We start from the raw sequence: 23,152 nt of genomic DNA on the forward strand, positions 1-23,152 counted from the left end.
CTGGGATTTAGTACTGGATGGAGGAAATTGCTGATTGAAAAACAGTAAATGCCCTCTGGTATTTTAAGTAGATTTTACTCTCTTACCTCTAGTTACGTCTCTGTTCTATTGAGACAGAAAGATTTTCCCAGGAGCAATTTTCTCAAAGTTCTGAATATAAATGTTTCTATTCTATAAATTTATAAGCCTTTAAGATTTGCAGTGGAAAGGATGTAACAGGATCATGGATGAAATTGATTTTCTTTGATGGACATACTTAGCATTTTGATGGAATTAAATAAAATACTGAAAGCTGTTTTGTCACCAACTAATTGAATGTTCATAGAACTTATCATATGGCTTCATTATTTTGTCATCCATCTTTGTCATAGAATCATACAGCTTTAGAGCTGAATATCTAGCCCAGCTTCTCTCTTGCACAAATGATAAAACGAGGCCCATCACCACTAACACACATTAGTATTTATAGATCGGTTAAATTACATTTTCCAACTCCTAGTAAATATTATTTATTGGCACACAATATTGCCTGGTGAACAAATTGCACTTAACATAAATTTAAAAAGAATTTCAGCGACACTTAAAATAGGACTTTTCCTAATATACTCTGATGAATTTTGTCATATTAAAAATGAAAGTGATGTTGTTGAATACATTGTTACCACATAATTAAGGATTTCCCACAAGTAAGATTGACCTGCAAAATTATTTTTCAGTTAAGTGATACAATAAATGCCTTAGTCTACCAAAATAACTCTCTTTATAGCAGCTTTATTGAGATATAGTTCACATACCATAAAATTAACACATTAAAGTATACAATGTAATATTTTTAGTATATTCATAGTACTGTGCAACTATCGCTGCTAACTCCTAATATTTTCATCATCCCATAAAGAAATTCTTTACCTTTTTGCAACCACCCACATTGTATCCAAACTCTTTCAACCATAGGCTAATCTTACCCTGTCTCTATAGATTTTCCTATTCTGGACAATGCATATTGCATATAAACGGAATCATACAATATGTGCTTTTTTGTTTTTTGGACTGGCTTCTTTCACTTGGCATAATGTTTTTAAAGTTCATCCATATTGTAATATGCATCACTACTTCGTTCCTTTTTATAGCTGAATAATTTTCCATTGTATGGGTATATTTCATTTTACTTTTCTATTCATCAGCGGATGGATATTTGGGCTGTTTACGACATTGTGAATAAGGCAGGTCTTAATATTAATGTAAAGATTCTTGTGTGGACATGTGCTTTAATTTCTTTGGGTCTATATCTAGGAGTGGAATTGCCAGGTCATCGGGTAACTCGATTTAGCCTTTTTTAGGAAGTGCCAGAATGTTTTCTGAAGGGATTATAGCATCTTACATTGACAACAGCAGTGTATCATGGTTCCAATTTCTTCATGTCCTCATCAATGCTTGTTATCATCTGCCTTTTGCATCATAACTGTCCTAGTGGATGTAAAGTGCTGTCTCGTGGTTTTGATTTGCATTTTGCTGATTACTAATAATGTTGAGCATTAGTTCATGTGTTTATTGACCACTTTCATATCACCTTTGAAGAAAAACCTATTCAGATCTTTAAACAGATAAATACCATCACTTGAATATAAATAGTCATCCAAACAGATCACTTAATTTAAAATATCTAATATATTTTATTAAGAATATTGTATGACTAAAGTAATTTGTATTGTCTTCTGTATTATGAATTAAATGAAGGTGTAGTGAAGATTCAGTTATTAACAGAATATGTTTGAAATTTTGCCTTTGAGCATCAGCAGAAATCAGAGAGCTCAAACATATTGATTTAATAATAAGAGAACAAACTCGGGAGCTGAATTAAGTAGTATAATGGGGAAAATGTTGAATAGTCTAGGAAATGCTTTATGCAAAGATTATCAAACCACTAGTTGAAAAAAAGCTTACGATAATACTCAAATTTCCCCATTAAAAAAGGAGAGAGAATAATATTATTAGAAGTTCATTATATCATAAATGAACTTTTAATGGTGATTTTTGACTAAAAATAGTTGATATTGACAAGCTAAACACATTAAGATCCAACAAACAGACATAAATATAATACAAAACCTAAAATAGTCTAACTTAAAAACATATTTTAAAATTAAGTTCTCTGTAGATTATGGGTATTTAAGGAAAATAATAAATATGAGTTGTGGAACAAATAAAAGAGACAAAGGAAACAGGAGTTAGAGATAGAAAGGTCAGCTCTTTTAGTGACAGACCTGCCTTAGGTCTGAGAATGGAGTTCCTAATTCAGCCTTAGAATTAGATTTGCTCACTTAAAAAACACCTTCGTCCTTTTCTTAGTTCTCTTCCTCTAGCCCGTGATAATGGGGAGAAAGATGGAAACCATATATTAAGTACGAAATGCCTACCTCTGTACTTTTCTATGGGGAATATTAATTTTAAAAATATTTTGGAGTCTCTGGAGCAACTTAGCTGGGACCCTGAACAATATCTCCCAAGGCTCATTAATGCTGTCACGATCTTACATTTTCTTTTCCTAGATGTTAATGTACTCATCTTGTTCTATTTGATCTGTGAGTCAACTAGATGATGCTAACTTTAGGTGACTTTGAATAACTGTGCTCCTTTTGTTCATTCAAGTTTACTCTGTATTTTAGCCCTTCATAGTTTTCCCCTCTCACTCACTTCATTTACATTTGAGGGCTCAGTGCTCTTGGCAGAGGTATTTCTTATTGTCAATTAAATTAACATTTTGAATTATTTGGCAAACTCATTAGAAAGAGGAACAGAAGTTTATTCTTTGGATCGATATCACTGTAGGCTGTCAAACAGGTGATGATTTTAGCAAGGAGATGCCAAATTATCAGAACAGTTAGTAGACCTTCAATTGGCCCATCTTGATGACATTTTGTCTCTATCAAAATTCAATTTTTTCTTTTCCTTTCCATTTACTTTCATGAAAATATTTATTTCATTAGTCCCATCCAAGAGGTAATATTTTTGCTCTTAGTGATCCTCAATGGGAAGGAAAGAGAGAATTGATAAGAAAAATATTGCAAAGTTAGAATTTACACAACTTGGCCACTGATGAGTTATGGATGTAGAAAAGAGAAAAAAAGAAAAAAATCCATTTACACACTGAGGTTTGACAGTAGAGAACTATAAAATGTGTGGTTTTGGCAGGAGAAAGGAGTTTGGTATTGGATCTATTTGCTTTCTGATGCGGGTATCATTGCTCGTGGAAATTACTGCTACTCTTGGTTCCGGAGGAGAGATCAGGGCTATTTAGGGCCACAGAGGTGAAAGCAGAAATGGTGGGGATTTGGGGGAAATGACCACTTAAGGCTTTTCCTTAGGAAACAGATGGAAGAAAAGGACAGCAACTATAGTATAGCCTAACAGAGCAAAAAGGAGCAAGGATTTCTAGAAAGAACTGGATGGTTGACAATACAGATGATTTAAGATGGAGAAGACGCAAACAGACTTAGTAGGTCACTGGTCTCTGGGAAGTTCTGAGAAAACAATTTTGGACGATGGAGACTTTCTCATTTTGAGATAGTGTGAACAAATAAGGAGATGATAAGAAAGTGAAGCCTGGTCGAAGGCCGCCACTTCATTAAGTTTGTCCAGGAAGATAAGAAAGAAAAATAATGAAAGCTCTGTTGCACAGCAGATAGTTCTGGTTCCACAGAAAGCTGCTTCTTTGATCATGGCGATTAAGAAATATTGTCTGTATATCCCTGGTGGCCCTTTCTCCATTTCTCCCATCACACACACGCACACGCGCACACGCACACACACGCACACACACACATACTTCAAGACTGGAGGTCTGAATGGAGTAATTGCAAGAAAGGGAAACGATATACCTCTGAAGGTTACTCATTTTTCTTTTATATAAACTAACATGGACTGAAAATCTCCACAGAACTACATTTTATTAGGTGTATCCAAAATCTGTTTGATTACCCGAGAAATGTCTTTCCTAATCACGCCTATTAAAAGATTAACTAGAGGGCTTCCCTGGTGGCGCAGTGGTTGAGAGTCCGTCTGCCGATGCAGGGGACACGGGTTCGTGCCCCGGTCTGGGAAGATCCCACATGCTGCGGAGCGGCTGGACCCGTGAGCCATGGCCGCTGAGCCTGCACGATAGAACATTATTCTATTAAACATATCTTGAGAAATACAGGTCCTGCTCAGTCTGACAGTCCTCTGCTTGGAAAGGCTTTAATAGCTCATCTTTCATTATCAAATTAGATTTAAGTATATCCATTTATTTATTTAAAGCCCTGTATGCTCTAGTACTAATTTATTTTTATATCCTTATTTCTCATGATACTCATATGTATCGTGTTCTCCAAATAACATGATCCTAAATATACTTTGCAGTTTCCGCCTTCTACATCTTTTTTTAACGTTGTTCCCTCTGCCTTGAATTTTTTCTGCCTTCCTAGAGGGTTTTGCTAGAATTCAAAAATTCTATCTCCTCAAGAATATTTTTAAACTCCCCAATTTAATGTGATCTTTCCCTTCTACAAACTCACATAGAATTTTATGACGTTCTGCCAGAGCATGTGTTATGGTCCTTTTATTTTTTCCTACATAATAGGGTATAATTTCGTTTAAGGTGGAGAACATGTCTTACTCATTCTTATACCTTCTATAGTGTTTCACAGCATGAATGCTCAAAAAACACTATTTAAGTAAGTGAAGTAAAGGATATACTAAAGATGATTCATTGAGACCTCTGGTTCAAAGTAGTTCATGATCCACAGTCTTCATCTGCTCTTCCTCATCTGCTCCATTGAAATGATACCAAATAAATAAAAGTCATAAGCTTTTATCAGTGAAAAAGAAGAGATTTCAATGAATTCCTAGAAGATGGAAAGTGAGTAAATAAACTTGATGAAACCTCCATCCCAGCATATGTTTAGAAGGTGATACAGCAGGACAAAATCCCAGCCCCCAGTGAGGCTCTGGGGTGCAAGATACCTAGAAAAAAAGAGGACACATTTTGATTGAATTTCTGTATACAGAACAAGTTACCCCTGTTTCATCCACCACAGTACCATTTCTCTATAATTAAGTTTAGTCAGACATTTACCACTGGGAAAAATCAGATTTTTCCTAAATGAATTAGTCTGAATTATAAGCCAGCATATAGTTTGGGGTTGGGGTTCAACCCTCTTAATCTGGCATTTAGAGACCCCAGACTAGATAGTTTGAGCCCTTCTTGCTTAATATAAGATGTAACCTGTGTAATATGAATTAACAAATCATATTCACAGACAAGGGAATCTATTTAATATCCCTATATATTATACTCAGAACTTTGAAATATGGCTCCTGACATTTGCTGACAGCCAGCATGCAGGTTGAAATGAAGGGAACAAATCCAGCTAGAAGAGAACAATATCTGTATTCACACTGGAATTGTTTTGGTATAATAGGGATGTTGGGTCTTCTACTCACTAGTAAACAATTTTTTCTAAGGTCAAAAAACTATAACATTTGAAAGGAGAGTCAAATGTTTGGAAGCAAGGAGAGTCACAGTAAATGAGAACAAAAATACATTAAAAAGAAATTCAAATGTATTTTTGAACAGTAGAGAAGTATAAATAATAGTTCACAAGAATACTGAAGGATTATGAAAGGGTGATGATGATTGTTCAAAGGAATAAAATGCTGAGGAATTTTTTTATTTGTAGAGTTGAAAAATTTCAGAATATTTAACTTAAATTTGTTGATTATGATTCTGGAGTATATGGTTTTCTCTTCAATAATAATGGGAAAAGCCATAATACATAAATACACAAATCCAGAATAGCTAAAAATAATTGTAATTATTACTCCCAGGAAGATACGAAAAGGAGTTATAGTAGAGAAATAGAAAGTAAAGACCTTTTGAAATTAACAGGGTGATTATAAAAACCTTGAAAGATAACATCTTAGAAATCTTGAGGATTTCAGATTTAAAAAAAGAGATAGAATATGTAGGAAAAATAATTCACAGTACACGAGATCAGTCTTAAAGAGGTAATATCTGATTTGGTGGGAATTCCAGAAAGGATGGAGAGAATAGAATGCAAGAAATTATAACAGAAGAAGGGAGATTTAAATCTTTAAATAGACCGGGTTTCTTGCTTGTGAATGACAATGAATGAAAGAGAACCACACCTAGAGACGTAACACTGCCAAATTATAAAGCAGTAATGATGAAGAAGAATTCTCTTAAAGTTGTAGAAAGGAAGAGAAATCTCAATATTGACTAGGATTCTTAACTTTAGGCAAGGATATTCATTGAGCTAGTCTGATTATAAAGAGGTGTATGGAGGAATATAGATAACTCATAGAACAGGAAAGTTAGCCTTTATTTAGGCTCAACATGCACGAACAGTTCCCACTACCCCACCTCACAGCTAACCCAATAAGGAACTTTGACCTCTGAACATCCTGGGAGCCAGCTACCTCTGCAGCCAGACATCTCAACAATATAGATGCTCCCTCGCCTGCCTGTTTCCTCATTTAGCTCACTTCCAAAATAAACTCTCGCATTTGTGTCCAATTGGTAGAACCTAGGTCTCATGTCTGTACCATAGCTAAAACCTACGGTCAAGATAGGAAAAGCCAGACAAGTCTCAACAAGAGACTGGACTAGATTAAAAGCAACATATACAATGGGATGTGGCAAAGGAAGTTTCTGTTTTCTCTCCCAACTGGAAAAAAAAAAGGTGGTCATAAACTCCAAGAAAATGAAAAAGACACTATAATAAATCAAATTAAAATGTGCCATAATACTGAACAATAGGTTGTCAGTAAGTAAGGAATTTTTTTTTTTTTTGTATTCTCTCTTGAATTGCTCAGGGAATACAGAGAAGTTTATATAATTATAGCATTCCACTGAACTCTTAAATGAACTATGTTGCAATAATCCTAATAATGTAATCACTGAACTCATGTTCTCTACATTTTTTTTTCCAGCTTTATTATAATTGACATGTAACGTATAAGTTTGAGATGTACAACGGGTTCTCCACTTTTATCTGAAGCCATTGATTTATTTATAGCCAGGGAACAAAATACAGATATTTGCATTTTCAACAATGTAAAAAGGTGCAGCAAATGATATTTTAGAGAAAAGTAGGGAGGAGATGTAGAAGGGAGAGTAGCTAATATCCTCAGTCTACAAAATGGAAAATCAAGAGACCTGTATCTATAGTCACTGCTACTCTATACTTCCAGCCCTGTGGGGAATCTGTTGTGAGATAATTATTTTCTCTCACACCTCAGAGATGGTGGTCAATAGAAAATGCCTACAATGACATAGCAATAAAATTTGATAACACATTTTTATTGAGATACCTCAAAACTCTTCAAATGAAGCCCAGAATCTGGAAGCATTTTTTTGGGGTCAATTTAAGTTATGAATGAAGTCCCATGCTAAAAATAGCACTGAATAGAGTTAAAATATTGTTATGGTTTGGTGATTCATTCATTCATCCCACGATAACAATCACATGCATTCATACAGTGTAAGACACTGTGTTAGGAATTTGGGAAATACAAAAATGAAAATGTTCCATGCTGGTCACAAAAACTAATAAAACCACAAGGCAGAATACAATGTAAACATGGCTTATGTATGTTTGCAATGTATTATAAGTTTCCCCTAGTAGATTTATTTTATTAATGTAATTTCTTTTAGCTATGGTAAGATTAGTTTGCATACCTTGAGAATAAACCAAATGACAACATGGACAGCCAGTGAGGAAACTTGCCAGTTACACATAATTTTAAAAGAGCAAAAAACATACTCAAAACGATAAAATGTGAATAACAACAATAGGAGCTTATGAAACTCCTATATCCCTAAATATTAATATTTATAGAATACAACTTTCCCGAAGACTTCACTATGATGTTCTCAACTAAAGTGACAGATACAGCAGAGCAATGCAAATGTACAAGAGCACGGAGCACTTGACCATAAGCTAAGTGTATGGTACTTATTCATAAGCAAGCAGGCTGTGTTCTGAGAGAGAGAGGGGGAAGGTACCCCTTCGCTATGGATTTTTATTAATGCTAAAGGAGAACAGTTTAAAATCAGTGGGATACGACTTATTTAATAATGGAATTAAAGAGCTGAGAATTCATTGTCATTATGAGAGATGCATTTATTTTTCACCTGACAGTTTAAGAAGCAGGTGAAAAGTCTTCACAGAATTTTAGGATTTGTGTGTGTGATAATTAGGTGGCTTCTTGAGTTAAGTGAGCACTTCAGAAAACCGCACTAGAATTTTTGAAGAACAAACTTTAAGGGTAGTGAGTTTGGGCCACTTTCATGTGCAATCAGCCTTTCAAATTTAACGGTGGAGCTTTATTTCATTTCTCTTTGAAATCTCTTTCAAAAGGGTGTTCACTGTTTATGTTCACTATTAAGAATGCTTGAAAGTTGTATAGCATTTCTCTCCTCTCCTCAGTTTCACAGCAATTTTTCTTATCCTGAGACTGGCAAACAGCTTTCTGGTTCCATCTAGTGGCTGAAAATTGATTATCATCCTCTACATGGTTTTAATGTTAGGACTCAGGTTTTTATTTTGATGTCTGATACCATAAAAAGCTGGGGGGAAAAAAATCTTGAGTTTTATTACTTAATCTTGAGTTTTATTACCTCCTCTACTTGGAGTTCTTGACTACTTTTCTTTCTACTTGACTTGACTAGACTACTAGACTACTAGACTTGACTAGACTACTTGAAAAGTAGTCTACTTGACTACTTTTCTTTCTAGGTAAGACACACAATTTGTGTGTCAGATCGATCCCCAGACCAGCAGGAATAAATGTTCATCCAAAGTTCTGTGTTAGCTCTCTCTTTTGTAGCCTCACCTGTAGTGGAAGTTTCCGTCTACTCTAATATGCCCTTTCCATTCCATAAGTTACAATTATGTTTTCAATGACACAGGCTACAATTTGTCAAAATCATTTCTTTTGCAGTGTTCACTGTAGATTCCTGACATTAATAGTAAAGGGAATTGGAATACCATTTAAATATTTTAATTTTTAAATAAAGTAAAAGCTTGGGACAATTGTGAATTAATGTAATTCATGTATGTTTTCAGAGAGGCTCCTGTAAAGAATATAAACAATTATCTGGAACCAAGCTGACATTAAATTGGTGAACTACTAGAGTATGGAATTAAATAAAATACATTAATTTCAGTTATATTAAAACCTTTGGGTCACTTGTTTTAGACTTTTTACATCTACTTTCAATCTAGTATAATGAGGTAATAGATTTTCTTATGTTTAAAATAAAACATCATAAGGAAATTTTATCTTATGTAACTCTGCAAGTATAAATTTAAATGACATCTTTTCCTAAGGCAAAGATTTCCTCCAGTTATATGTAAAGCCTTTTATTACATTTTGAAGAATGGATTTTATACCGAAGATACCTTGTGACAATATGTTCTTTATTCCCATTGATGTGAAAATAACTTAGTTTGGTAATAAAAATAAGTATATAAAAGCAACTAATTTGGCAATCTGTGTCAATTTTGGTGAATCTGAAACTAACCATTTTTTGTATATTTAAATGCCTTATTTAGGATTGAAGAGAACAAAATGTACTAGCAAAACTAAATCCAATAATTACGATGCAGAGGTGTTTAAAATGACAGATATAATATTGTAGAAGAGATGGATTTGCACTAATAATTTCATTGTACAATCTTGAAGGCAGTAATGCCTGCCTACACTTCTTGAGTTTACCTTTAGTTTGGTGGCATCTTTAAATACACAAAGAAGATATGAAAGTAAAATTCAAATTTTACCTTCTAAAAGTTATTAGTTTGAGTTTTACAAAAACATACATCTTCATAAAAATAGGGTATTGTCCATCAAATAAGGTTGTATGCTGTTTTTAAAAAAATGCAAACCACATTACTGAGCAGGGTCATTCAGTACATTCCTGAAAAAGGAACAGAGACTGCAGTATAATAAGACTTCGAGGTATTGTATCTGGAACAGGAAATTCCAGTTAGATTCTTACTTTCTCCTTTTGGGAAAATTTGATGTGGGGGAATTTTTTTTTTTTTTTTTTAAAAACCATGTCAGATTCTTTTACTACATTCAGAGGCCTGTATGAAGCACGTTTCTGCAAATTGCAGACCCAAGCACTTATTAGCTGACAGTCCTGTTCCAACTGGTTGGTCGTGTTGAAGCACAGGAGACTGTATGGGAGTTAATTTGCTCTCCGGCAATAAAAACCCGTTTGCCTTGAAAGTGTAATCGTGGGTTAACAAGGGATGTGCAACTTGCATTTGAAAGAAAAATAAAATCAGTTGTCAAATTTAATTTATGCACTATTATAAAGTTAACTGGAGCAAATGATATTTCTAACTTGGGAACAATAAACAGGATAGAACGAACATACCTTTTCTTAAATTTTTATTTTATTTTTATTTATTTATTTATTTTTAAAGTGAAAGCGGGTTTATTTAGAGACAGAATTCCATAGACAGAATGTGGTCCATCTCAGAGAGTGAAAGAGGCCCTGAAATATGGGGTGGTTGGTTCTTTATGGGCTGGCTAATTTCATAGGCTCATTAGTGGGAGAATTATTACAACTATTTTGGGGAAGGGGCAGAGATTTCCAGGAATTGGGTCACTGCCCACTGTTTGGCCTTTTATGGTCATGAGAGGGACTTTTCATGTTGTCCCAGGATTGGTGACCATAACCTAAAACCAAGGAGGAAAAAGAGTCAAGAATCCCATTTTCTAATCTCCCCACCTTTCTGTAGAAAGAGAAGATCAGAGAGGGAACAGTAGTGCAGCACAGTGTTTTTGCACCTACCCCCAGCCTCATGAAGTGAAGTCCAAAAAATGACCTAATACTCGTGGAGTATCTGCAGGAAGTGGGAACTAGCAATTCGTTCCCTAGTTGGACATCTGCGTATGTAGTTTTCTGTGATTATTTGAACTTGAAGAAAAAAGAATTTGAGAAAGAGAGATGGCAGAACCTTCCCTCCCGTGCTTGGGTTTCCAGCAGCACAGCTGATGGCTTAAAAAGATTTGCACTCTCTCTCTGTGGTACCCCATCTAAGGGTTCTGCCTACAAGGTGAGGAAACCCAAGCAGCCATAGGGTGGATGGGATGTGTTGCTGGGAAGTAGGTGAGATAGAGTGAAAGACAGTTTCTTGCTTCCCATTGATGGTGCCCAGAGGCCCACCCCTCATACCCCACAAAGTATGTTCACATGTCTCTACAAGACACCTTCACAGAGGCCATTGCTGACCAGTTAGAGTCACTTCTAAGCATCAGCATTCCAGGGAGAATTAGCCTGACCTGGGAAGATTGGAGTTTCAAATCAGATGGGATTGGGTTTTTTAATAACTGAACATGATTTGAAAGAAGTGGAATCTGCCCAAGACATTATTATTATAGGACAGGGATGGAGATTTGACAGAGCATGGCTGAAGGCTACAAGGTCGTGAAGATTTTAACATGGAAGTTGTAATTTACTTCACCGGACATTTGTTTGTTTGTTTGTTTTCTCATAAACAATTCTCTATCACCTGTCCTTACACTTTCCTTTTTTTTTTTTCCCAAATATTTTTCTCACTAAGACCTTTGTTAAGGGTTTAAAATGCAGACAAGAGCAGGCACAAGCTTCTTTTCCTTCTAAGCTTCCCACTGACATTATTCTAAGGCTCTCATGACTATGGTATTGGATGCATGGATTTCACAGCATTACCCTTTATTCAGGGCAAATAGAGATCTAAAGAGATTCAAGTACTGAGCATACACGTTCGTTCTGTACTTCCTTTACTTTCTTAGTAGAATATTTTCTTTTCATATTCCTCTTCTTCCTTCTTTCTTTTTCTACTAACACCTTTACAAACAGCTGGAGCTGCCATTATTTTGAAAATAAAGGTGTACCTAAACCTGTCTAGGAAGAATTTATTACTATTTAATTACCAGTCAATATGGTAGAGCAGCCTCGAAAGTGTATGAAATAGACTATGGGCTATCCTACTTTACAGGTTGGGGTTTACTTCGAGGTTAACAGGAATTAAATGCACAAGCCAACTATTTTCCCTAAATGTTCATTTGATTAGTGTAAACACATGGTAAGTCTTTTTAAAATGGCTTTTCACGGAGCTTTCCATTCTTTGCTTTTTTAGGCTTAATATCTTTCGTGTTGTTTACTGCTGCTGAGGTTAAGTTCATTTCATATCCATTTATGATTATGAAACTCAGTGAAGGTCCTCCTCGCATTCTAACAGCAAATTTATCATGGGGAAAGTAATTGGTGAGGCCTAAAACATGATTCTGGTGAAGGAGAAAGGAATTATATGATTAGAAAAGCAGAACATTTAGTAACTGAGCATGAAGAACATTGTTAGGTTATTCTTTGTTCACTTAACAAAACATTTATTAAGCAGTTACTCTGTGTCAGAACAGATGTCTTGTCTCAGAGATACAGTGGTAAACAGGACATGATCCCTTTCCTCATGGGGCCTATTTCACAGGGAAGCAAGACATTAAGGATTAGTTAATACAATTTAGTGTTATAATATCATGAAGGAAGTATACCACTGCATAGCTGAGAGAGTAATGCCTGAGCTGTGGGTCCAGGAACAAGGAAGGCATAGGAGGAAGAAAGAACAGCATTGTGAGAAGACCAAGATAAGAGAGTTTCTTCTTCAGGGGAAATTAAAGACTGCTCATGGCTGGAGAGCTCAAGAGAAACGACACAGGAATGATATTTGAAATTTGGAAGACAGGCATGGCATAGGTCAGGAGGGCTTTGTAATGATGGTAAGAAAGTTCACCTTTTTCAAATGGAAGGAGGAGGCCCTTTAACTATTTTCAGCAGGAGAGTGACTTGAAGTGATTTGAGGTTTTGAAATTCACTCCTAATGCAGCACCAATCAACACAGGAAGCAAGGAAGCTAGGAGATGGGTTAGCACAGTTTTTAGGAGTGTAAGAGTGGATGGTGGAGAAATAGGTAAGTGCTACTTAAGAGCTACTTAAGTGGTAGAATTAAAGAATTCTCTTGTATAAAATATTTGGAAATATATTATTTATTTATATGATACATTTCCTCTCATTCAAAAATAATCTTGAATTAAGTCTCCCCAGATACATAAAGTGGGAAAAGACAAAAGAAAATTCAGGTAGAATGGTAAGTTGAAGACAAATCAGAAGTTTTTTATTTTGTTTTTGTTTTTTACAAATCTACAGGCTATAAAATGCCTTGTATTATTAATAAGGGTAAAAGGAAAATTTGGCTCTCACATTCTAGTATCCTGAAGAAAAGAAATAGAACAGCTACACATTCACGCTAAATATTGGAGTTACTCAGAACTGAAGCTTCGGAGTAAGGGGCAGTGTTTGTAGCCAGACTGCCTGGGTTGAATTCTTTGGTCTGTCCATGCTGGCAAGACCAAAGACTTGAAACCATTGAGCCTCAGTTTCTTTATCTGTGTGATGGGCATAATACTAGCATGCATCTCACAGATTGTCAGAAGAATTAAATGCTGTCATTAAACAAACATTTTTTGAACATTCACTGTACTCTAGAAGATGTTCTATTTACTGGAGATCCCACAGAGATCAGGATAGACAATGGACTGAGAAGTTCTGGTGCTTACATTCTGCTGCAGGATGAGTGAGAGATGGTGGAAGAAATAGACAAGTAATAAACATACAAATGAAGATTGTCAATATCACAAGGCTGTCAATTTCACCCAAATTTATTAATCATCCCAATAATCATATCAAAGGTATTCTTTTTGAAGTAAACCAGCTGATTTTAAGTTCGTATGGAAAAATGAAGAGACAAGAATAGCAAGAAAATTTTTGAAGGAGAATAATAACGAGAGGGATTATCCTGATATATTTTGAAACAATTTTATAGCTACAATAGTCGACATAGGTAGTGTTAGGTAATGGGTAGAGGCAAATCAATTTGACCGACTAGAAAGTTGAGATCGAGGCCCATAGGTAACAGGAATTTGGTGTTTGATAGGGGAGTTATTTTAAACCAGCGTGTGAAAAGATGGACTATTCAATAAATTGAATAACTGGGTAGCTTTCTGGAAAAAAATTGTTGATACATTCCTCATAGTAAGAGGGGAAAATATTACTTTCTGCCTAAATAAAATGTTAGTCTCAAAATATTGGTAAGCAGGGAGGCCTTGTATAGTGTAGCCTGTAATGCTGCCTTGAAAGGTAGCAGTGAAAAATATAACAACAAAAAGCTTAAAATCCTTACTACTAGCCCTGGTTTGTGTTTTCACTTTGGTGATGCATTTTATTTTTTATTTGTTAGAAAATATTTCAGATATTCAAAGGTATAAGAATATTATTATGAGCATCCATGAACCTAGCATTCCAAATTTAGAAAAAATAAACATTCCACATGTTTGTGAAGCCCACATATACTATCTCTGATTTGTGTGTCTTCTTCCCTAGGACCTAGTTAACTAAATGAGCCACCTAGAGCTACTTAATCCTTTTAACATTTTGTATTTGAGATTTCCCCATGGTGCTTTATAAGTATTAGTACTTACATTTTCACTTTTATCTGTATGGATATTTATTCATTTAATTTTCATATTTCTGATGGCCATGGGCACTTAAGGTGTTTATTTTTATTTTTCTCTTCCATCAGCAAATACTTTCAGGTCCACTTGCAGAACACACCCAGGATCTCACCTGGTCCAAGCCATCATCTTCTTGCTAAATCATTGCAATAAACTCCTCACTGCTCATTGCTGCTGCTTCAGTCTATTCTCAGGACAATGACCAGAGGGATTTTTGCGAAGTATAAGTCAGAATCTTTTGCAAATTTTCCCTACAAAGGTCAAAGTAGTAAGATTTTAGAAATCCCTTCATGACCTGTCTCCCTGCCGGTTACTTCTCTGGCCTCATTTTCTCCTCCTTCTTCAACCTCAGCCAAACTGGCTTCCTTGCTTCTCCTCAGCCATACCAGGCATCCCCCTGCCTCAGGGAAGCACTTGCTGCTGCTTCTGCCAGAAACATTCTTCTCCCCTGTGACTACCTCTCTCATCCATTTCAAGATTTTTACTTAAATGTCATTCTCTCAGCGAGGTCTTCCTCAGTCATACTATTTATACTCCAATCCACCCCTGAAAACGATTTCCCTCTCTGCTTTATTTTTCCCCCCACCACTTATCACTTCCAACACATAATTTGCTGTATTGTCAGTTTTCCTCCACTAAAGGATTCAAGAAAGAAAGTATGTCTGCCCTTTTTGTCAACTGTCATCGCCTAGAAATCTAGAACTTTTCTTGCCGCATCCCAAGTGCTCAATAAATATTTCATGTAGGAATTAATAAGTGAGACTTGGACATACCCATTAGTAGTAGATGGAGTTGCTCATTTCCAACATTTCTCAAGTAATTAACATGAAGTGAAAGAAAAAAGAATTATATATTTACAATTAGCTGAATTTAGAGATTCATTAAAGATGTTTGGTAAAAAGGTGCCAGTATAAAATAGCTTGGAGCCAGCAAGTGATTTAAGGAAATTCATCAGAGCTGTCCTTGTCTGACCCCGTCCTTCTCTGTTTCCTTCCAAGTTACCATATTGTATTTCCATTTCAGCTGCTGGAATTAGATTTGTGATTCTCTTGAATAGCTTTTAGTGCCCTTATGTGACAATTATTTGACCCCATGAGGCCTTTTGGATGACAAACAAACCCTGATGAATTACTGGCACCTTCTCTTACATTTTCAGCCCTTTAAACGAATTCTATCTCTGCCAAGTACTATCTTGCCAAGTAGCAATATGTTACATACCAAAAATAGTTTTATTTCTGTTGGCCAAAGGAAGAGTTTTCTCCACCAAGAACAATCATTCTTAGGAAGTAGTAGTTAGGTGTAGCCATATATAGTCAATAGTCAAATGTGTTTTGTTTTATTTTCCAAGTTTCAAAAATATGTTAACATTACAGAAGAAAGGGTGAAGATTTTAAGAGCAATACTGTTCATATTGTGACTAGGAATGTTGAAAGTGGCTCCCGAATTCAGCAATGAGGAAGATAGAACAGCAAAGTAATAATGGATGCGAACATTTACTGAAGAGTACTGTGTTCTCAACATCTGCTAAATGATTTACTTGATTCACTGCATTTTCTCCAACCCAGTGAGACTGATAATGTTTTTTACAGAAGTAAAGTATCACAGAGAAGTTAAATAACTCACCCAAGATTGCAGAGTTAGGGTTCACATCAGGCAGTCAGACTCCAAGGCTCAGACTCTTAACCCTTAAACATCCTTAAGAAGGGATGAAGTGCAAGTGAAACATACATGGAAAATATATGGTTTTTTTTAAAATTTATTGACACTTTGAAAATGTTTATAAGTGTTTTATAATGTTTTCAGACAAAACTCAGAGTTTAAAATATGATAAGTATGACTTGTCTGCTTTAATCCATCCAGAAGCTACAGAGGTTATGATGAAATATTTTGATTTTTATAAATTCATCTCTTTTCTTCTAGGAGGTGCATTTGTTGTACTTACAGAGTTCATAAACTTTATTCACCAAAAGTAAATGGAATTTATTGTATAAAATGGGAAAAATCATTATTGTATATTCACAATAAATTTTGTCATAAGTTGAGTTTTTAATAAATTTCCAAACTCACTGAGCAGAATATTCTAGAATAAAAAAGAAACTGTACTTTCTGTGATAAACTTATCTTCTTTTAAAAAATACTTCTGGCAATCTCTTTTGGAGATCCTTACTTTTATCACAAAAAAGTATCTTTTCTTAACTGGTACACAATTGGAAGAAATCCATTGCTATGATATGGACAGAAATTAAGAGTATGTTTCCTATAAAATCAAACTGATAATTTGAGATGTATGTATTCATAATTTTAAAAACAAAGCAAAGTCAGTTACATACAGGAGCCAAGCAGGTATCATAAAGGGGATGAAGTGGGCTGTATTATTGAGACTATAAGGCAAGTATTATATATAGGTCGTGCATGACATGATATACATAAACAAAGACTAAAAATCAGATGCTATAGCTCACTGGTTCATGATCACAATAAATGCTTTTATTAACTGGATTGTGAAAACCTTCTACTTTTTAAAAATTTGCCATCTCTCAAGCTTCTATGTTGTGTTAGTTTTGAAATTTTTATAGCAACTCTTTGTAAATCATGTCATCATTTTGAGCACCACACAGATAACTTCTTTGAACTGTGCTTGTCCATTCTTACAGTTGGAAAACTCCAGATTATGTATGACAAGGACCGTTTTTTGAACCACATTCCCTGTTTGTCTCTCTCTGTGTGTATGTGTGTATGCTTTTGTTGCAGAGAAGGCCAGCAATCGCCAGAACAATGGCAGAAGATGTACGGCAGATGCTCTGGGAATGAAGTGTACCACATCGTTTTGGAAGAAAGTACATTTTTTGCTGAATATGAAGGAAAGAGCTTCACCTATGCTTCTTTCCATGCACACAAAAAGTATGTTTCTACTTCCAGAGTGGAATTAAAATATTAATCAGTCCTACCTTTAAACACAGTTTTCCATAATATAACCCATATTGGTGCTCATAAGTTGCAATTATTCTTGAATTTTTGACATAATTATTGAGACATTTGAATTCTGGCCTTTGGTATGGTCTCTACGAGTTAAGATTCTTGGGTGTATCATATAACTTAGTAAGAATATTGACTTTAGTGTCTTTTAATTTATCTTTAAAAATATTTTAATCCTGTAAAAATTCACATGAAAATGAATCTCCTTTATAAATCTAAATTTTAAAGTGGTGATTAAAAATTTAAACAAAGTAAAAATAACATTTATAAAAGCTAGACATTTTTTTAAAACTTGCTTTGTCCAGAAAAATAAGTTAAAAAATAAATGATAGTACCTTCCAATTCAAACATAGAACATTATTATTTTTGTTCTTTTTGAGAGAAATTCTTTACTTAAGAAATAAAAAGTATGTCTAACATGAAAATAATATCTTATTAGTATTATAAAATACTAATATAACATTTTTAAGATCTGTAATAATCTAGTATATTCCAGTAATCTAATATCTAAAGTATTCTACCTTAATTCCCAACAGGATTCTGTTTATATACTTTTTTTATATTTAAAAATTTTTTTTTTTTTTTTTTCGGTACGCGGGCCTCTCCCTGTTGCGGCCTCTCCCGTTGCGGAGCACAGGCTCCGGACGCGCAGGCTCAGCGGCCATGGCTCACGGGCCCAGCCGCTCCGCGGCATATGGGATCTTCCCAGACCGGGGCACGAACCCGCGTCCCCTGCATCGGCAGGCAGACTCTCAACCACTGCGCCACCAGGGAAGCCCTAAAAAATATTTTTAAGTTTGATTTATTTGTAACACTATAAGACATATTGAGATAAAAATATTCAGAAGGTTTTGTGTTTGGAACATAACCTGAAAAAGTATATAAGAAATTTTAAGCAACACCTGTTACATTTAGTGGTTATTATTTCTCCTAATTAAGTTGTGTACCTATTCAATGCTATTTAATTTTTTTCTAAATTTTTTTCTAAAATTCAAGACAGAACAAAAATAAATTTAGGGACCCTAATTCTTTCTCTTGTGACCTTGAGTAAGTTTCTTCCTTTCCCCTAAGCCAATGGCTGTCAAACTTTTTTGACCAAAGTAAGAAATACTGTTTTATCTTTTTTGACCAAATTAAGGTCATTTTATGGTAAGACCCAGTACACACACACAAAATTTACAATAAAACTCTTACCCTTACTAAATGATATGTACTCTGATATTTCTATTATCTTTTATTCCATTCTTTTTTATTAAAAAACATATATAGTCTTAATTAACTAAATTGATTTCACAACACACTAAGGACATAGTTGCTTTTTTTTTTTTCCTTTAAAAACAAGAGCCTTGAACTTTTAGGATCTTTTCAAGCTTTCAAATGTTCTTATTTGAGGTATTAATTTTTCTCTGCCTTATAATAGTTTAATTATTTTCTTACATATGTGAACTTTAAAAAAAAACAACTAATTGCTGAATTTAACCCTTAAACTCTTTTATTTTTTTTTTTAAATTAAGGTTTGGTGTCTGCTTGATTGGTATTAGGAGGGAGGATAATAAAAACATTTTGCTGAATCCAGGTCCTCGATACATTATGAGTGCTACAGATATATGTTTCTATATTAATATTACCAAAGAAGAGAATTCAGCATTTAAAAACCACGACCATCAGAAAAAAAGCAATGTATCAAGGTCATTTTATCATGGACCATCTAGATTACCTGTACATAGCATAATTGCCAGCATGGGTAAGTATAAATACATTTGGAAATATCATTAGTCTCTTTCTTTGAAATGAATAATAAATATACTTTAATTTTTCTTAAAATTCCAAAGCCAAATTTAAAACATACTTGTGTGTATTACAAACTTGGTGTAGCTAAGTATACAGAACAAAATTTCTAATCTGTTAACTTGATAAGGAATTAAGCTAATTCCATACTTCTAACGATGATTTCATATATCTGATTAGTATATAAGCACCTGACACTTCTATGTTTCTTTGTCAGTTCCCTATTCAGTTATCAGTAGTGGGTCTTTCAAATACTCTCCATTTTTCTCAAAACTCTCCTATCCATCTAATTCTCATCATTGAACTTGGCTTCTGTGACACAGAAATTAAAAAAAAAAAAGATTCAGACAAATAAGAATTTCCTTTAAATTTTGCCACCAAACCACCTACACACCTATAAGCATTTCGTTTCTATCACAAGGAAACTGTGTTTCTTCTTTTAACTTCTAATATCTTAGTATAAATGTGCCTTCACTTATGCCATGGACCCTTCTCCATTTCCCCCTTAGGGACTTCAGTCTTTTATTCATCCTCATTACCTAAATTTTTTTTTTTTTTCAAAATCCCTGGTTCATTCTCTCCTATCTCCCTCTGTCTCTCTCTCTGACTTCACCTCTCTACACACACACACACACACACACACACACACACACACACAAACACACACTTCTGGACCTCATGTTACAACATCATTTTCACAGATAAATTCCTCTAAAGAGCTGTCTGCGGTTGACAGCTTGAAATCTTATCGTTCCCTCACGTCTCTACCAGTTTAGTCTGAAATCTGCAAGCATTATATTACTGAAACTACTCTGGCAAGGCCACCACTCTCCTCTTTGTCACTAAATCCATTGGACATCTTCGCAGTGTGTGACGGTTCTTAAAACGCTCTAGTGCTTTCCCTCTGCATCCTGTACATTCATTTTCCCTAAATAGTCACATCTGATCTCAGAGATTCAACTGTCCTCCATAAATTGATGTTTCCCTTACCTAAATCATTACCTTAAACCTCTCTTCACAACAATATATTCAACTGTCCGTGGGTTATTTCTATCTGAGTGCCTACAGGAAAAACCGACGCGGCATATTCAAATTGAACTAATCTTTCCCCCCTCATGCAAAACCATTTCCACCTCCTTTTTTTTTTTTTGCTAAAAACAAATGGGACATCATCATCCTCTGATTGGTAATGCCACAAGTCTGACTTTTACGATTCCTCTCCTCTTATACTTCATAATTCACTGAATTCTACTAAATCTGATCATTAAGTAGCCCCTAATGTCATTCATTTCTGTGTCCACTCTCAGTGCTATCAGTGTGGTCAGTCTGAACCTCCCTCATCCTTTCTCTCCACTGCAGCATCGTCCCCCCAATCTTTTCTGCACGCCTCCGGCCTTGCTGCCCTGCACTCTCCTCCACCTTGCAACCAGAGTAATAATGTTTACATAATGTTATAGTCATTCTCCTGCATTAATCTTTTTAATTGCTTCCTATGAGCCATTGGAAAAAAAGTCTAAATTTTATAACATGGCTTATAATTGGATGATCAAAACCTCTTTTTTACATGAGGCAATCCCAGTTTTCCCAGGGCAGTACCAGTTTATATACATTGTCCTGGTGTCATTATTAACAGAACTCTACTTTGACTCTCAGGAATATCTTAATTTAGAAGATAAATTACACAGTCACTTTACTTAAAGTTTTTTTTTTTTAATGATTCTTTCTTATATTTTTAGTCCCACATTTTACCATCCCTTCAATTGCTTTCCTAAGTCCCAATCATACTAAATTTCTTTCAGTCTTCACTAATGGTTTTTCATCATCTCTTCAATTGCTCTCCTAAGCCCCAATCATATTAATTCATTTCAATCTTCCCTAATGGTTTTTCACCAGTGGACCTTAATGCTTTGTTTCCTCGGACGGGATCTACTCCTCAGCCCCTAACTTTGCCGGTGTAACTACTTCTAATCCTTTGCATCTCAGTCCCAATATCACCCCCTCTGAGGCATATTTCCTGGCCCTGCTTGGACTTTGTTAAGTAAATCTCATTGTCATTGATATAACATGATTATTTCTCTTCCATAGCAGTTCTATTCATTTCTTCCACATATTCAAGAATTACTTATTGAGTACCTGGTGTGTGCCAGGAACACTTATAAGTATTTGTGATTAGAGAACAAGCAGACAAAGATCCCTAGCTCCCAGAGCTAACATTCTATCATGGGGAAGACTTGCAATAAATAACACATATAAAAAAAAGTAAATTATTTAGTATGTTAGAAGTTGATGAGTAATAAGATAAAAGAGAGAAGAAAACAGAGCTAGTAAAAGTGCCTATGAATTTTGGGAGAACTGGATTTTTGAGTGGATTGTAGACCTCATGGAAAAGGTGACATTTGAGAAAATACTTGAAGAAAATGAGGGAATTATCCCTGTGATTGTCTGAAAGAAGAACATTCCTTCAGGGATAATAGCCAGTACAAAGACCCTAAAGTAGGAGTAGGAGCCTGACTGACGTGCTCCAGGAACAGTAAAGAGGCCCTCGTATACAATGGAATATTACTCAGCCATAAAATGGAACAAAATTGGGTCATTTGTAGAGACATGGATGGACCTAGAGAGTGTCATACAGAGTGAAGTAAGTCAGAAAGAGAAAAATGGATATCGTATATTATTGCATACATGTGGAATCTAGAAAAATGATGCAGATGATCTTATTTGCAAAGCAGAAACAGAGACACAGACATAGAGAACAAACGTATGGATACCAAGGGGGAAGGGGGGGGTGGGAAGAATTGGGAGATTGGGATTGACATATATACACTATTGATACTATGTATAAAACAGATAACTAATGAGAACCTACTGTATAGCACAGGGAACTCTATTCAGTGCTCTGTGGTGACCTAAGTGGGAAGGAAGTCTAAAAAATAGGAGATATATGTATACATACAGCTGATTCACTTTGCTGTACAGCAGAAACTAACACAACATTGTAAAACAACTATACACCAATAAAAATTAATTTAAAAACATAAAAGAGGCCTTTGTGACTCAAACATGATGATTTGATGGTAAGAGTACAGGAGATGAGAGGGAAAAGGTAAAAAGAGGTCAGATCATGTTGGGCTTTTTAAGTCAATGTAAGAGTTGTAGCTTCTACTCTGAGTGAAGTGGGAGTCATGATAAAGTTCTAAGCAGAGGAACAGCGTGATCTCACCTGTGCTGAACTCCGTTTTAACACAATCACTTTGGCTGCTGTTGAGAATAGATGCTTTAGGTCAAGGATCCAGTGTATTTTCAAGTGGCATTGGTAAAAAAGAAAAAAAAATTCTGTGTATACTGTGAAGGTAGAGGAACCAGGATTTGCTGCTGAATGGGAAGTGAACTGTAAGAAAAAGAGAAGTGTAAAGAACTCAAGGTTTTTCATATAAGCAGCAGGAAAAAGGGAATGGCCATCAATGAGGGTGGGGGAGTAAAGGTTTAGTGGGAGCCAGGGTAGATACAGAGTTCAGTTTGGGACACAGTGAATTTCAAATACCTGTTAGACATTGAGAGGAAGATGTCAAACAAGAGATTAGGGGCTTCCCTGGTGGTGCAGTGGTTGAGAGTCTGCCTGCTGATGCAGGGGACACGGGTTCGTGCCCCGGTCCGGAAAGATCCCACATGCCGCGGAGTGGCTGTGCCTGTGAGCCATGGCCGCTGAGTCTGCGCGTCCGGAGCCTGTGCTTCACAACAGGAGAGGCCACAGCAGTGAGAGGCCCAT

General features: G+C 35.4%; 1 protein-coding gene across 3 annotated transcripts in view; it reads left to right on the forward strand.

The window, feature by feature from the left end:
- Positions 1-23,152, forward strand: part of KCNT2 (potassium sodium-activated channel subfamily T member 2) — a 360,211-nt gene that overhangs the window by 235,988 nt on the left and 101,071 nt on the right. For 2 of the 3 annotated variants that reach the window (XM_024738205.1, XM_024738206.1), the window contains exons 15-16: positions 17,374-17,523; positions 19,113-19,342. In XM_024738205.1, coding sequence (XP_024593973.1) covers positions 17,374-17,523; positions 19,113-19,342 — 380 coding nt within the window. The remainder of the gene's footprint in view (positions 1-17,373; positions 17,524-19,112; positions 19,343-23,152) is intronic. The other variant, XM_024738207.1, reaches the window with a different exon arrangement.

Source organism: Neophocaena asiaeorientalis, unplaced genomic scaffold, assembly GCF_003031525.2.
Source record: "Neophocaena asiaeorientalis asiaeorientalis breed wild unplaced genomic scaffold, Neophocaena_asiaeorientalis_V1.1 scaffold25, whole genome shotgun sequence".
NCBI classification, from domain to species: domain Eukaryota; kingdom Metazoa; phylum Chordata; class Mammalia; order Artiodactyla; family Phocoenidae; genus Neophocaena; species Neophocaena asiaeorientalis.